At 46.3% G+C, this 16,549-nt stretch overlaps 1 protein-coding gene across 4 annotated transcripts in view; it reads right to left on the bottom strand.

Annotated features, from left to right (window-relative positions):
• Positions 1-1,727: 1,727 nt before the first annotated feature.
• CNOT10 (CCR4-NOT transcription complex subunit 10) overlaps positions 1,728-16,549 on the bottom strand; it is a 75,496-nt gene continuing 60,674 nt past the window's right edge. For 3 of the 4 annotated variants that reach the window (XM_075547099.1, XM_075547100.1, XM_075547098.1), the window contains exons 14-19: positions 11,959-12,072; positions 11,561-11,691; positions 10,975-11,010; positions 10,635-10,762; positions 3,135-3,210; positions 1,728-2,160 (exon numbers count right to left, since the gene is read on the bottom strand). In XM_075547099.1, coding sequence (XP_075403214.1) covers positions 2,006-2,160; positions 3,135-3,210; positions 10,635-10,762; positions 10,975-11,010; positions 11,561-11,691; positions 11,959-12,072 — 640 coding nt within the window. In that variant the 3' untranslated portion in view covers positions 1,728-2,005. Of the gene's footprint in view, positions 2,161-3,134; positions 3,211-9,093; positions 10,323-10,634; positions 10,763-10,974; positions 11,011-11,560; positions 11,692-11,958; positions 12,073-16,549 lie in introns of those variants that run through there. The other variant, XM_075547101.1, reaches the window with a different exon arrangement.

Consider the following 16,549-nt stretch of genomic DNA (forward strand, 5'->3'; position numbering starts at 1 on the left):
AGTTCTCTCTCCTGCACTCGATTTTAGAAGGAACCCTGGTTGTGTAATGGGCTACAAGTTGCACTGCTATCTACAAGGTGGGCAGTTTGAACTCACCAGCTACTTTATGGAAGAAAATGGGGCTGTCTGCTCCCATAAAGATTCACAGCCCAGAAACCTTAGAAAGGCAGTTTTATTCCTATAGAAACTAAGTCAGAATTAACATGGTGACAGTTTTAAGGGGCTATGGTGGCACTGTGGGTTAAGTGTTGGCTTGCTAACCCAAAAGTCAGTGGCTCAAACCCACCAGCTGCCCCTTGGGAGAAGATATGGCCGTTGGCTTCCACTAAGATGTACAGCCTTAGAAACTGAGGAGTGCTACTCTGTTCTATAGGATCATTGAGAGTTGGAATTGACTCAATGGCATTATATAGTTCTGGTGGTGCAGTGGTTACAGTGCTCAGCTAATTAAAAGGTAGGTAGTTTGAACCCACTAGCCGCTCTGAAGGAGAAAGATGAGTTCATCTGCTTCCTTAGGAATGAACCCACACATCCCATGATGCTCACCTTCTGGACGACGATTGCTGAAGACAAAATGGGTGCATAAGCAAATGTGAAGAAAACTGATGGTGCCTGGCTGTCTAAAGATATGCATCTGGGGTCTTATAAGGCTTGAAGATAAACAAGCTGCCATCTAGCTGAGAAGTAACAAAGCCCACATGGAGGAAGCACACCAGCTTGCATGATTACGAGGTGTAGATGAGATCAGATATCAGGCATCAAAGGACAAAAAAAAAAATCCCATCGTGAATGAGGGGAAGTGCAGAGTGGGGACCCAAAGCCCATCTGTAGGTAACTGGACAGCCCCTTACAGAAGGATCATGGGGAGATGAGCCAGTCAGGGTACAGTAAAGGACTGATGAAACACAACTTACCTCTAGTTCTTTAATGCTTCCCCACCCCCACCCCCACCCCCACTATCATGATCCCAATTCTACCTTACAAAGCCGGCTAGACCAAAGCATGTACACTGGTAAAGATAGGAACTGGAAACAGGGAATCCAGGACAAATGATCCCTTCAGGACCAGTGGTGAGAGTGGTGATAATGGGAGGGTGGAGGGAAGTTGGGGTGGAAAGGAGGACCTGATCACAAAAACGTACATACAACCCACTCTCTGGGGGACGGACAACAGAAAATTGGATGAAAGGAAACATCGGACAATGTAAGACATGATGAAATAATTTATAAATTATCAAAGGGTTTGTGGGGGGGGGCAAGGAGGGAGGGGAAAAATAAGGAGCGGATACCAAGGGCTCAAGTAGAATGAAAATGTTTGAGAATGATGATGGCAACAAATGTACAAATGTGCTTGACACAATGGATGGATGTATGGATTGTGATAAGAGTTGTACAAGCTCCCAATAAAATGATTAAAAAAAAAAGACATCAACCCAGTCTTGGAAATTCTACACAGGGTTCTTGTGAGTCAGGGCTGGCTCCGTGGCAGTGGGTTTGCACTTGGGATGGGTCGTCATGCATTTTGTGAACCTTTTAGTGTTAACTAGGCATCAGACTTATCAGTTTCCCTGCCTCTGTTAGCCACCTCCATCAGTTGGTGGACTGGCTATTTGTCTACGGCACTTGCTGTTCTCCAGCATAAATCACTCTGAAAACATTGGTACTAAATCTCAGATGCAGAAGTACCCCAAAGGTGGCAATACAGATAAAACGTACTATACAAGACTCTTTTGGTAAGATTGTATTTTTATTGCCTATGACACAGATATATCACATAATGGCTCAAAATCAACAGTTTGGTAAAGGTTAAAGAAAAATGGCTGGAAGTGGGTTTATGAATTCTTAATTTTTTTGGTAAGTTTCTGGCAAAAACGTCAGGGGTAGAATCATCTCAAAACTGTCTTCAGAACTAGCCCCCGTCATCATCTGTCTTTTATTCATCTTGCCGGGAAGGAACAATCAAAGCCAGGAAGAAGTCAGTCCCTTGGGAGTGAGGTAGGAAGATGTCATTTTCTCTGCACTGTGGTGAAGGCCGGCATTTGAATAGGCTGGATCGGGTGCACGGACTGAAACACTGGCTTCTTCCTCATCTCTGAGAGCGTTTTCACTGTCGGGAGCAGCTGGTTCCTCTTGATGATCTGTAGGGCCAGCTGGGTATTACCTACAAAAACACTCCCGGTTAAAATACAAAACAACACACAATACCATGACACCCAAAACAAGTCAGCCACCAGACTACTAGCCAGAAAAGCGAAAGATGAGATTGTTTGTGTCCGGTGACTCTGATCCACAGTGGAGGGAGGAGGTGGGTGGTGTGTGTGTGTGTGGGGAGGGTGTGTGTGGTGTGTGTGTGTGTGTGTGTGTGTACTGGGCAAATAGGCCTTGGAAAGCTCCCTGGTGACTCTAATTCAGTGGAGGTTGTGAACCCCGCGAGAGGTAGGCTGGATGAATGAAGGGTCCAGCAGTGGGACAAGAGGACACATGGGAACCAGGCAGGGCCCTCCTCATCACACCTTTCAGGAGGCTGCTGGAGCCAGGCCCTATACCGCCCTCCTCCAGTGGGCTGTTGGCAGGGGTTCCCGGCATCACCCAGGAGGGATGATTTAGCACTCACACAGCTTCTTACTCCTCCCCTCTCATCTCTCTCAGTCCCGGCTCTTCCATGCCTCCCCTGGGCCCAACCCTTTCTATTATGCCCCAGCCTGGATGTCTTCCATGCCCTAGAGCCATGACCTGGACTTAGGCTTGGATAAATAATTCTCAGTAAGAACTAGCTTACTTATAAAACACATTAATGTCATTTACAAAACTACTGTGTTCAGCTGAGGCAGCTGGCACTCTGACTGCTGTTCTCCATTAAGAGTCATTTGGCCGCTTGAGAGAAAGGCGAATTAGCAGGGATTTAACTGTAATTGTCAGAAGTTATGCAGTTCTGTGTTTTCACAGATGAAAGGGAGTATAATTAGCTGGCAAGAAGCAGGAGTTTGTAGGGTCTCAAGAAGACCCTAATTATATTTTGTTTAGAAGAGTATTAGGAGGTAGTAACTTCTAGGAAGGCTGGGGTTCGACTCTGAAGAGAAAAGTAGACAATCTAGTCTCAGGCTTTGCTAAGGGCCAGAGAGAGGAGCCACTCACCATTCTGCAGTTCCAGGTACACAGCCAGCAGGATGGCCTCAGGGGGCACCTCTTTAGGGTGGATCATGGAGGCTGCCTTTGTTCAAAACAAACAGAAACCCAGGGAACATCACCAGGAGCACCCAGCAAAACCCAAAACAAAAAGGGATTATTAATTTACCAATGCCATCGTCACAAACATTCCTGCAGGCAAGCTGGTCTTAGGAGCCCTGGTGGGGCAGTGGGTGTGCACTCAGCCGCTAATAGAAAGGCTGACAGTTCGAGCCCACCAGTGGGGAAAGCTGCGGCAGTCGGCCGCCATGGTGAAGGTGGCAGCTCTGGACACCCAATGGGCCAGTTGGACTACACCCTACAGGGCTGCCGGGAGTCAGATTCAACGAGATGGCACACAGCAACCAGACCCGTTCTGGCTGTTCTTGCTTTGCTACAGTGCACTCTGGTAAAGAAGAGGCCAAACCAGTGGTGGGATTCAGCTGGTTCACACCAGCTGGGCAGAACAGATACCTATATTTTTTTGGTTGAGTTTAGCGAACTAGTTGTGAAAATGGCACTTGTACCCAGGGTTCTAAGGTGCCCAGCTGCCCGATGTGGAAACCACAAATTTACATTCCTTTCTCTTTAACCTTCTCTGTGCAACAGTGTATTCTAAGCTCCCACAGTAATCTCCATTCTGTCCACAGGTACACAGAACTAGATGGAACTATGCTGGTTATATTTGTTCATTTCACAAAACGTGTCCTACTTTGGATGAAATACTACATTTTTATTCCATTGAATTTACTTCAGTAAACAAACATCGTAAAAAGTGTCAAACACTCAAAAGTACACGCTTGTCATTCATTTCAACTTTGTGCTATGCCCCAGTTTCCCATGAGTGAGTAATGCAATTCCTGAATGTGTTCAAAGAGATAAAGATATTGTCAGAACATTGCTGTAAGATCAGCAGATGCGGATAGGATTTTTCAGAGCTGCACATGCTATGTTCAGAGAACAGAAGTCGCCTGTTTCTTTCTAATCTATCCAACACCATGACTACTGTCTAATTGGCCTACCTCTAAAAGAAGGGGCTCCCCTCCTGCAGTGAAAAGACGGTTAAGGATAGATCACACAGCCGATGGTGCTCAGATAAAGGCGAAGACTATTGGCAAGTGAGGATGCCAATCAAGATGCAAGCTGGTGGTAGGGGTGGTGGGGGTGAAAGGGAGCTGATGTCAAGGAATTCAGGAAGGAACATACGGGTTTGAAGGTTTTGAAATGACTGTGGCAACAGTTCTACAACACTGCTGAATGTGACTGAACTAGGGACCAATACGGTGTCTGTATTAGCTCCCTAGAAGACGGTTTTGTAAAAAGGGTAAAGAAGCAATATTGAACTATTTCAAATAAGTTTTATTTTTTGTCAGTATTATTTAATATTTTTTATTGATATGGTCATCAGGGCTGTGAGCCGATTGTTAAGTTATTTGAACCCCACCCCTATGGTCAGCCAATACATACCAGGGAACTTCCGAAAGTCTGTGGGAAAACTGGATTAAAAGGCAATAGGATGTTTGGACAATAGACTTTTGGCTGGCCCCTCGTGTAATAGGCATCCCTTACGAAAGTACATAAAACCATTCTGGCTTTGCACGCTCTCCCATGCTGTGCAACACTCCCAGAAGTGAATTTTGGCCTCACATACTACAAGTCAATCACACCATTCTGTTCATTTGGGAAACTTCTGCTCATGTGCATCCAAAGGAACCTGGGTAGGGCAGTGGGCTATGCAACTGGCTGCCAAGTGCAGATTTCAGTGGTACAAACCCACCAACTGCTCCATGGGAGCAAAATGAGACTCCCTGCTCCGTTCCCACGGGGCACTTCTTCTCTGTCCTATGACTTACAGGTGCTTATGAGGTGGAATTGACTGGACAGGAGTGGGGCTGGGTGGGTATGTGCATAAAAATAATATGAAAGTGTTACGTTTGATCTTATTTCTGTAACCAAGGTATAAGACATGGTCAGGAAGTCATAGAGTGAGTTCGGCAGTTCCTGTTAAGTGGAAAACAAACCACTGAAATTGTGTGGTTATTTCTACTGAGTGGATAATACCTACCCTAGTTTGCATATGAACAGGGTTGGGGGGAATGGCATAGTGAGGTATTTTTTGTGTGTTGTACACACAAAAACGATGTGTACAAGAGGGGGAGCTTCCTGCAGTTGGCAAATAGGTATGTAAAACCCAAAGAAAAGCACTGCCATCGAGTTGATTCCAACTCATCGAGACTCCAATAGGACCGAGTAGAACTGCTCCTATGGGTTTCCAAGGCTGTGACCCTTTAGGAGAGCAAAAGCCTCCTCTTTCTCCTGAGAAGTGGCTGGTGAATTCAAACTGCTGACCTTGCGGTTCCCAGTCCCCCTAGCTCCCAGTCACACCACGAGGGCTTCTAGAAATATCCCCAGTATGTGTGATTCATGCAAAGAGGTGGCAGCCCTACTCTGATGGTGCTCAGATCCCTACTAATTATGGCTAGAGATGTAATTCAGCTAAATGATTTGCCCTTTCTTTTCCCTTGCTTAACGCAGAATGAGGAGCCCCGGATGGCACGGTGGGTTCCGGGCCAGGCTGCTAATGGAAAGGCGGGTAGTTTGAGCCCACCAGCCACTCTCCACTGGCAGGTGAAAGATGAGGCCGTTCTCTGGTCAGGTCAGGTCCTTTGGATCAGAATCACCCCCAGGGCACTGGTTGTTAAAGGCATACTAGATTCTTAGCATAGAAAGGTTTTCCTTCCCTCTGAGTCTTTACCTGCTTGGGCTTCTTATTCCGCCTCGTGGCTAGACTTGGTCTGAAACGAGCTATGTAATACCCTGAGTCTGCACGCCTGCAGCCATCTGTCTGCTGGTGGCTCTTTACCACAAAGACAGCTGTGCTGACCCCACATTTGCATCTGTTTTCCTATGTTGCACTTAGTACTGTAAGCTGCCACTTGCCCCTTTCATACTAAAAAATGTGATCATAAAGATGAAATGCACCACTTAGCACATTCCTAAAGACAAGGAGCTCTGGTAGCGTAGTGGTTCCATGTTGAACCAATAGCTCATAGCTGCAAGGTCAGCAGTTCAAAACCACCAGCTGCCCCAAGGGAGAAAGACTGGATTTTCTACTACTACAAACAGTTACAGTCTTAGAAACCCACAGGAACCAGGTCTACCCTGACCTATAGGGTCTCTATGAGTCAGTATTGACTTGATGGCAGTGAGCTTATTTTTGGTATTTCTTCAGATATAATTTAGTCAAATCATGGATTTGTTTGCTTAGGCTACATGGGGTCCTCTTTTGGGTCAGGTTGAGAGCCAGCCCACTTACTTCCCTGACACAGTCAGGAGGAAAGGAACGGAGACTGCAGGCTGGTTTCTTCAGAAATCAACACCCTTGGGTTTGCAGCCTTTCCCCCAGCTTAGTATGCACTTCTACACACACATCTGTTTAGGGACCTAATGCTTCCAGGCTGCTTTGCCTCTAACCATGTGGTTCTCAGCCTTCCTCATGCTGTGACCCTCTCATACAGTTCCTCATGTTGTGGTAACCCTCCAACCATAAAATGATTTTTGTTGCTACTTCATCACTGTCATTTTGCTACTGTTATGAATTGGGCAGCCTCTCTGAAAGGGCTGTTCGGCCCCGGAAGGGGTTGCCACCCCCAGGTTGACAACTGCTGCAACCTCATCAGAACACGCAGCGAATGTGGACTCCACAACACTTACGGACCACAAGTATATTGGGGGCGGAGTGAGGTGGGGAAGGTGGGTAGGGTAAGAACTTAACCTGACATGCAACTAACATTAATCCGAACAAATCTACTTAGATGCCAGCCAGGGAGAGAGACACCGAGTTCGCTGTGAGTATGCAGACAAGAAGAAGCATTTCTTTGAAATAAGGAACAAGGAGTCTGCCTTTGTCCTGGCAGGGCAAGGATCGGCTGACAGTGGGGGGTGGTGGGTGGTGGTGGAAGACTGTCATTGCAGCCAATGACAGAGGATGTCTAAGGAGTCAGGTGCCGGGGGCATAAATGAGACACAAGTCATGGCAACAACTGTAGGAGAAGCAGTGGCATTTTGCTTAAAATGGAGTCCTTTCCAACCCTATCACAGCTCGGCCCTCCCACGCAGGGTGGGCGTCCCAGGGAACAAAGGGCCGGGGCTCCTGGGTGAATCGGAAGCCCAAGGGGCCAAAACAAAACTCCTTCAGGCCTGACTCCACCAGTTTCTCCAGCACAGCGGGTGCCAAGGTCACATGGCCCGGGCTTCAGAGACTCTGCAGGGGTCGCTGCACACTGGAGATTCAGGCTGAAAGCCCTGTCTGCTACAGAGCTCAGTCTGTGGGCCTTTAGAGAAAGGATGTCTGACACTCTGAACTCTGTCAACAGCCAAAAACTTCCATTTCGCCCACTTTACCTGTGTGTCCACCCTCTTGTACACCCACCCCAACTCGCCCCCGGGAGAGTATGCCACTTTGTGTTTTCTGAGTTTGGATCAGAAATGCTGGCCAGATGCTGTTTAGTTAATGGAATCCACGGTTATTTTCAACCTGGTCCAAACCAAGCCCATTGCCACAGAATGACCCTATGACAGGTTTCTGGGAGTGTAAATCCTTACAGGTGCAGAGAGCCTCATCTCTCTTCTGTGGAGCAGCCTGTGGGTTTCAATCACTAACTTTGGGGTTTGCAGCCCACAGTACCACCAGCCCCATTATTTCTAGGCACAACAGGGTCGCCTTTAAAGGTGAAAAATTTCTGGATGCCACGTCTTCCTGCGAGTAGGTTTCAGGCCCACTTTGGTGACTGGCAAGATGCAGGGATGGGGCTCGGTGACGTACTGCTGGTGAGTACACCGTCTCCCACAAATCCTGTACACCCTGGGATCTGGCATATTCTCTTCTAGGGAGACCTCAACTTGTAAGGTCCATGCCAACAGAAAAAGTTCCACAGGAGCAGGCCTTATCCCTCCAGCTTCGCACAGAAAAAAGTGCTCAGTAAGTAACTGCTGAATGCATTTCCAATTCCTCGAACTCCCGGTGGGACTGCTAATTGTGTGCAGCTGGTCCCTTGCTACAGGTCTGCACCTGTTAAGGCTCGAATCTCACCCCCACAAGGTATGTTGTAAGTTCTAACTCCTGCAGCCCTAGATGTTACCCTCTTTGGGAATAGGGTCCTCTGTGGTTCTGCTGAGGAAGCCATGTCAGTGCAGACTGTGTTTTAAACGGGTCACTTTTGAAACACAAAAACAGTAGATTAGACACAAAAGCCAGCTGGCAAGAATGAAAGTCAGACAAATGCCAGGTAGAAATGCCAAGAAGAATGTTAGAGCAGCCCAGGCCAGGGTTCCCCACTAGAGTGGTCAGAGAGAGCTGGCGCCCAGAACTCTCCCTTAAACTGTGAGAAAATCAACTTCTGTCTGTGAAAGCCACTCACTTGTGGTATTTCTGAGAGCAGCACTCAGGCAGTAAGGCAGGGTCCAAGCCCATGACTGGTCCTAGGATGGGCAGGTGGCCCATAGAGACCCAAGCAGGCTCCTCCATAAGTCCCAACAGTGGAGTCAGCAGGCCCTCCCTTTGGAATTCTGACCTGAAAAGAATCTAGACTTGAGGTTGCCAGCAGCCAACCTTTCTATAAGTGGAGTTCTTGCTAGAGCTGCCCGTGACACTTCCCAGCTATACTAACTAGCAGACACCCTTCTGTGTTTAAGCTCTCGTGAGCTAAGTTTCTGCCTTCTGCCATGACAGAGGACCAATCAGCAAGGGACACAAAGGTGTCTACAGAGAGTGGTCCCGGCAGCATTAAAGAAGCTAAGTCAGACAAGGAAAAGAACCTTAACAGCCAACCTTGGTTACGCTACCGTTCAGGCTCAAAAGTGAAGGGACCCTTTCCGCCATCCCTACAGTTGAGGCAAATATTCGTTGTCTGCTCAGTTTAGAGACGACTTATAAAAAGATGAACTTTTAATAATTTATAAATTATCAAGGGTTCATAAGGGAGAGGGGCGGGGAGGGAGGGGAAAAATGAGGAGCTGATACCAAGGGCTCAAGTAGAAATCAAAGTTTTGAGAATGATGATGGCAACAAATGTACACATGTGCTTGACACAATGGATGGATGTATGGATTGTGATAAGAATTGTACAAGCCCCCAATAAAAATATTTTTTTTTAAATTAACTTTTTGCTGGGATAAATTATCAGTCTAAGTACACATATATTTGGGGGTGAAAAATCAAAGCAGACTAGAAGGATACACATCCAAGTGCAAACAGTGATTATCTTTTGGCACTCTGGTTTGTGTTGATTCAGGATTTCTGTGTGGGTAGTGTGGGTGCATGATCTAGGTATTTGGCACTGAGCATGCTTTACAACCGGGGGGAGGGGGAGACTTCCAATGACAGAAGTCCATGGGAACACACTGCATTGAAAGGCAGCCAGCTCTGATAGTGTGTTGACTTCAGTGGTATTGGCTTGAGGCTGGCCCAGGCTGGGGAAACGAGTGGGAAGAGACACTAGTGTCAGGGCTGGTCAGTGCTAACTGCCACCCCCAGGAGGATCCTATGGTCTGATCATTCCCAGTTAACAACTCTTCAACACTACCTGTGAAGAGACTTGCAAAGTTGGACATGTTTCAATATATGTACCCACAGATTGTTTACCCCCTTCCTTAGTGGTAAAGTATGCCCAGTGCCCAAAACTATATCATATGCACACACTAGGCACAGAGAAATCCTTAAACAAACCCTAGTGCTAAAAGAGAATCACTGTCCCCCGCCATGACCATCAAATCGATTCTGTCTCAGTGACCCTAGAGCACCGGTTCTCAACCTGTGGGTTGCTACCCCTTTGGGCATTGAACAACCCTTTCACAGGGGTCGCCCAATTCAGCACAGTAGCAAAATGGCAGTTATGAAGTAGCAATGAAAATAAAGTTATGACTGGGGTCACCACACAGGAGGAACTATATGAAAGGGCCGCGGCGTGAGGAAGGTGGAGCAGCACTTCCCTAGAGTCTAGTAGAGCTGCTGCCAGGTTTCCAAGGCAGCAGATCTTTAGGGGAGCGAACGCCACCTCTTTCTCCCGAGGAGTAGCTCGTGGGTTTGAACTGCTGACTCTGTGGTTAGCACCCACTATGCCAGCAGGGCATAATCACGGTCCATTCTCCTATAAATTGCTGAAATTGTAAAAAAAAAAATCACAAGAAAATTCTTCACGTAGGTTCATTTACAACACCCATCAGTTCTGTTTGCCCTCAAAGAATAGTCATAAACTGGGAAGGGTAATATTCAAATACTAACTAAACTGACCAGAAGGCTATAAAAATTTACCCACCAAGGAGCTTCATAAAGTTCATGGGAAAATGGAATGAAATACTGATAGAATTTCACCATGAACTTTCCCGAGCCCCCTCGTAACAAAAGCCATTCCGCCAAACCCTTGGCTGGCTGCTTTAGAAGGCACTGCCCCTCCCGTTCTCCGGTCTCACCTGGTGGAGACACTTCCGGGCTTTGTCATACTCGCTCCGCAGGCAGTAGGCGCTGCCAAGGTTGAAGAGCATCACGGTCCTTGCAGAGTTGACAGAACTTGGGTAGCACTGGGGGGCCCGCTTCCCGGCTGGGGAGAAGGACCGCACACTGAATGGGAGAGGCAGGGCCCTGGGGAAGAGTGTCTCCCCATCCACCCCCAGCTGCCGGCCTGCCAGGAGCCACTCAGAACAGAGCACAACACTGCTCCCCAGGCTCCCACGGACACAAAATACTCTAACTCTTTGGGATGCTAGCCAGGCGCTTAAATGTTTACTCTGAACATAGAAACGTCTTACTTACAGGATTCCATGGCTTCATTTTCACCTTTGTCTGATCCTACAAAAGATATGGAAAAGAGATTTGATGGGGGGGGGGGCAGGAAAACAGCTGATTTTTGGAAAACCGAATTTTCTTTTAGAAAATGGCTATCAAGTATCAAAGCAATTTGTCTTATTTACTTTTCATGTGGGGGTTCTATTAAAGGACACCCAACATGCTACCACCCACCACTGTCTGTGACCTGAGAAATAACCTTCATAAGGTGCTTGCACCCTCACAACACTTCAACTACGATTCACAAGTGATTTTTAAATGCAATTATTTGTACTCCCCCAGGGTGTGAAATAACTCCAAAAAGAAAAGCTCAGCGGCAGTACCAAAACAAATTGTCTTAACCCCACCAGCTTTTCCAAAGTGAGGACAGAGGCAGTGTGAAAATCAATTCTCAGGCTCCCTTAGCCATTACTTCAAAACCAACAGTCCCAAAGTGGAGAGTTGCCGACAACTTCCTTCCCTTTAGGGCTATGCTCCAGTCTCCACCCATCCTGAATCCCGGCAGGAAGGCAGTGGAGGCAGGCCGGCTCTGCCCGGCTGTGCCCTCATTAACCTTGGTCCTGCTCATTCGAAGAGATCCCTAAGGAGACGTCAGTGACATTCTCCGGGTTCAAGTGAGTGATGGCATCCGATATTCTGTCCAGGGAAATGAGGGCTTCTGCAGCATACAAGTGGCCCAGGAACCTGAGAGAAAAAGGCAGAGTTCACGCAGACAAGCGTGTCATCACCAAGCCCAGTGGACGTGACACACTTCATACATTTCATGTCTCTTTGAATGGAAATCTAGCTCAGAGAAAGGCATCGATTAAGGGTCATCACACATTTTCGCTTTTTAAAAAAATCTTAAAATAGGCAACAGCTTTTTAAATATTAACACAGAGAGTTCAAAATGGGAAGCTCCCAAGCAGACTAGCCAACCACAGACACGAACTGAGGGCTAGTCACACTTACTTCAGAGATCCTGACAGCTTGGGCTGCTGAAGAAGTTTATCTGCATGACTCAGAGCCATGAGGTTGTCACCCAAAGCCAGCGCCACGTAAGCACTGCAGGCAAGGATGGAGCACCTAGAACAGGAGAAGGAAGGGGCTGAAAACTGGGGCCACGAAACCCACACGGGTCCCGAAAGGAGCTGCCACGTGGCCACCAGGAGAGAAGACGGGAAGGTTCCCACACTGTCAGCAAGAAGGAAAGGGCTTATGAAACCTCCAACTGAAGCCCTGTTTAGCTGCCTACCTAACTCTTCCCATGCCCCCAACCAATTCACACCTCCACCCCTGTTGCACAAGAGAATACTCTCTTGGAGTTACATAGTTAGCCTATAAAATATAATGTAATTAATGGACTAGTGAACACTTAACCCCATAGAAAATTTTTTAATATCCTGGAAATAAGGTTACACACAATGTTATTCTTTCCCCCCTTTGATGTTATTCTTTTAAAAAAATTATTTTATTGGTGGCTCATACATTTCTTATCACTATCCATACATACATCCATTGTATCAAGCGCATATGTACATTTGTTGCCATCATCATTCTCAAAACATTTGCCTTCCACTTGAGCCCTTAATATAAGCTGCTTGTTTTCCCCCTCCCCACTCCCCACCACATGAACCCTTCATAATTCATAAATTATTATTTTGTCATGTTACACTGTTCGACGTCTCCCCCTTCCCTCTTCTCTGCTGTCCATCCTCCAAGGAGGAGGTTATACGTAGATTGTCATCAGTTCCCCCTTTCTATCCCATGTTCCCTTCAACCTCCAGGCATCGCCACTCTCACCACTGGTTCTGGAGAAGTTATCTGTCCTGGATTCCCTGTGTTTCCAGTTGCTATCTGTACCAATGTACATCCTCTGGTCTAGCCAGATTTGTAAGGTAGAATTGGGACCATGATACTGGGGGGAGGAAGTATTTAAGAACTAGAGGAAAGTTATGTTTCTTCGTTGCTATATTGCACCCTGACTGGTTCATCTCCTCGCCACACCCTTCAGTAAGGGGTGTCCAGTTGGATGCCGATGGGCTCTGAGTCTCCACTCTGCACTCACCCATTACCGATGGGCTTTGAGTCTCCACCTTTGATGTTATTCTTGCTACATACATTTATCGTTTTGTTGAGAAATACAATTAACTGATTGAAAAGCCTGTGTAGCACAGCTTATGATTAAGTGTTCCTTTTCGGAATATATTAAGAAGTCTATTGTTCTTGCTCTAAGAAACAGTTTTCAGGGTAACGAAAAAAAAAAATTCATGCAGCTACAAGGATCCTAAATGAATATTCAAGAGGGGTGGGGTGGAGAGGCTGAATATAAACACCTGTGAAGTTAAAATTTTGTTACAAAAAATATATATATATGTTACACCAATTGTGCTAAGTTGGATTGGAAAGCTAAACTTGTTTGGTTTTCTCCTTAAAGGGCGGCTCATTTAAAACAGGCCTCCCTGAACACTTGACACTAATAGATCACTTGAATGTTAAACACTAGCTCCACAAAGCAATCTTAAAATAAACCTCTGTCAGGTAGAAATGAGGCCTGAATGGCTGACCACAAATGACCCAATGTTGATACGGAGTTCTGAGTTATGTTTCCAAATTAAAATACGTACGCCACAGATCACTAAGTGCTTCTTGGGAGGTGGTGATTTTGGTCTACGGGAGAATGGAATGACCGACCAGAGCATCAGTTTCCCTTACTGCTCTGAAGGTCTGACTAGAAATGGCACGCCCAGGGAAACCACAGCTCGCAGATTTACAGCAGTCGGCTGTTTCCTCGCACTGCCCTGCTCCTAGTTGCTGGAATCTTGGAAAGTTATCCACTGAAGGAAAAGGAGCAACAGAAAAGGAAACATGGTCCTAGAGGAGGCAAAAGAACGGAACATCAAGTGCATGGCCTTGATGGAACGCAACTCCTGTTTCCTCCAGGCAGCAATTGAGATCTGGAGAGAGGAAATGCATCTTCTAGCTTAGCATTCACGCTTGAAGTCAGAACAACACTCAACACTGTAGACTTCGCGCCCACTGCAGACCACGTTCTACCACACTGCTTCTGTAACAATCCACAAGACCTTCCTCAGAAGGAAGTATGCACATGGAAATGGTGACATGATGATTTTTCTAAGTTCTATGTATATAAGGCATGGGCACCCTACCTTGTTAAAAAGGGGGCAGGGAGAAGCCAATGCAAACATTACAGACGGGCACTTTGTGAGAGCAGTAAAGATCCACACAGCCATCCAGGGTTTTGCGGCTGTACATCTTTGTGGGAGCAGGTAGCCTCATCTTTCCACCAAGGAATGGCTAGTGTGCTTGAACTACTGACCTTTTAGCTAGCAGCCCAACGTCTGGCCAGAGCTTTTCGTTTGCATGTATCACCTCAGATCGGAACTATGTTCATGGAAGAGAGTAATTTGAGAGCAGGCAGTAGTGCCACTTCCAAAAAGATCAGTCAACATTCCATGGTCTCCAGGAGTTGGCTTCACAAGCAAGGCTGCCTTGTGGGCACAGCCCTTAGGGGATGAAGGGGGAGCCCCCTTATGATGAGAAATCAGGGGAACTGAGGTTGGAATTGGCCAGTTATTTCTAGTTTTCAGAAAGCCCTTCAGTGGTTACTTCTGCATAATGAGGTTAGAGAGATGTTGTTTCTTCTTTTGGTTTATTTGTGGTTATTATCTTTTTTGTGTGTGTGGTTATTATCTTCAAAATTTAGATCCACAACTAACACCCATGGAAGCAGCAATCAAGAAATCCAATAACACACTGCATTGGACAAATACTGTATGATCACACTTATGTGAAACACCTATAGTGGGCAAATTCATAACTTCCAGATCATGCAACTACGCTCATGCAAAAGCAGTCATAGACCAAGAGGCAGACATTCAAACACAACAAGGGGATATTGCATGTTTACAATCAGGAAAGGTGTGCATCAAGGCTGTGTAAGTTCGCCACACGTACTGACTGTGTTCTGAGCTAGAGATCTGAGAAGCTGAACTCTATGAAGAGGAGGGTGGCAGCATCAGGATTGAAGAATGACGTATGCGGACCTGTGACATGCTTGCTCACAGTGAACAGGGTCTGAAACTCTTACTGATGAAGATCAAAGACCAAAGCCTTTAATAGGGATTACACTGCAACATAAAGAAAATGAAGCTAGACATCTTCACCATGAAACGATCCAAGGCATCAAGGATTTCATTTTACTTGGCTCCACAATCAACCTTCATGCAAGCAGCAGTCAGGAAATCAAATGATGTATTGCAGTGGGCAAATCTACTACACAAAACCACTTTAAAGTGATAAAGAGCAGGAAGGAGCAGTCAAGATGGCGTCCAGGCAGAATCACCAGCCTGGTGCTCCTGTTGGTAGATCAGACATTAAGAGACAGGCATGGGAAGCAAGACTGAGGAGAAAGCAATGGGACACACGATTCTGGAGGGACCTAGGGAGAGGAGGGGGTGGAGGGAGGACGGGGAAGGAGTGGTGAACAAACAATGTCATATACCGGAAAAACTAGGGAATCAATAGCAACAACGAGGTGGTGTTGGAGCAACAGTAATCTAGCGGAGAGGAATTACTGTGTCAGTTACATAATCTCTTGTCAACTTGTGAAGGAGTGAAGTCTAGCCTGTCAATCAGGTTACAGCTCGATGACCTAATTTGGAGGTGTCATGGAGATAAATAGCTCACTGGAGGCCAGATACACTCACTCTCTCTGCAAGACATTCCTGTTGACAAGTCACATGGAGCTATGCTGATGGCAGCCAGAGCCTTGGAGCTGGAGAAGCTCTGTGGAGACCCACACCAGTGCTAAGATGCTTCCACTGCCACTTGATCCACAAGACTTTCCACCTACTGGCTTGTGATCTTCCTGCATTTGGCATCATTGCAATGTGTTATGTGAGTCTGAAGAGGAACTTACAGACTGGTATTGGACATATGAGCTAATATCAGACTTAGGGACTTGATCTGGGCTGGACTGTTATCTTAATATAATATTACTGTTATATAAAGCTCTTTCTTATGCACATATTAATATCTATGAATTTGTTTCTCTAGCCAACCCAGACTAACACAATTACTAAGAGGCAGAAGAAGGGTGAGTGTGATGGTGGGGTAGGAGGAAGGTAAAAGATAACAGATGAAGAAAGATGTAGGAAGCAAAGCTATGGATAAAGGTATAAACATAGCAGTACACATTTTAATTCATAAAAATAGAGGTACTGGCCTATGTACATATATTTATATGGCAATACATTGAGGAAGTGGATGGACCTGGGCCTCAGCTTAAGCCTCCCTCAATGCAACAACACTTTATTCTAATAACCTGGCATTCTGTGATGCTCACCCTCCTGACAAGACACCCTGAAGACAAAATGGGTGCATAAGCAAATGTGGTGAAAGAAGCTGATGGAGCTCGGCTATCAAAAGATGAAAGTGTCTTAAAGGCTTGAAGTTAAGCAATTGGCCATTTAGCAGAGAAACAATAAGCCCACACTGAAGAAGCACAACAGCCTGTGCGATCATGAGGTGTCAACAGGCA

This window comes from Tenrec ecaudatus, chromosome 4, assembly GCF_050624435.1.
Source record: "Tenrec ecaudatus isolate mTenEca1 chromosome 4, mTenEca1.hap1, whole genome shotgun sequence".
In the NCBI taxonomy this organism is placed as follows: Eukaryota; Metazoa; Chordata; class Mammalia; order Afrosoricida; family Tenrecidae; genus Tenrec; species Tenrec ecaudatus.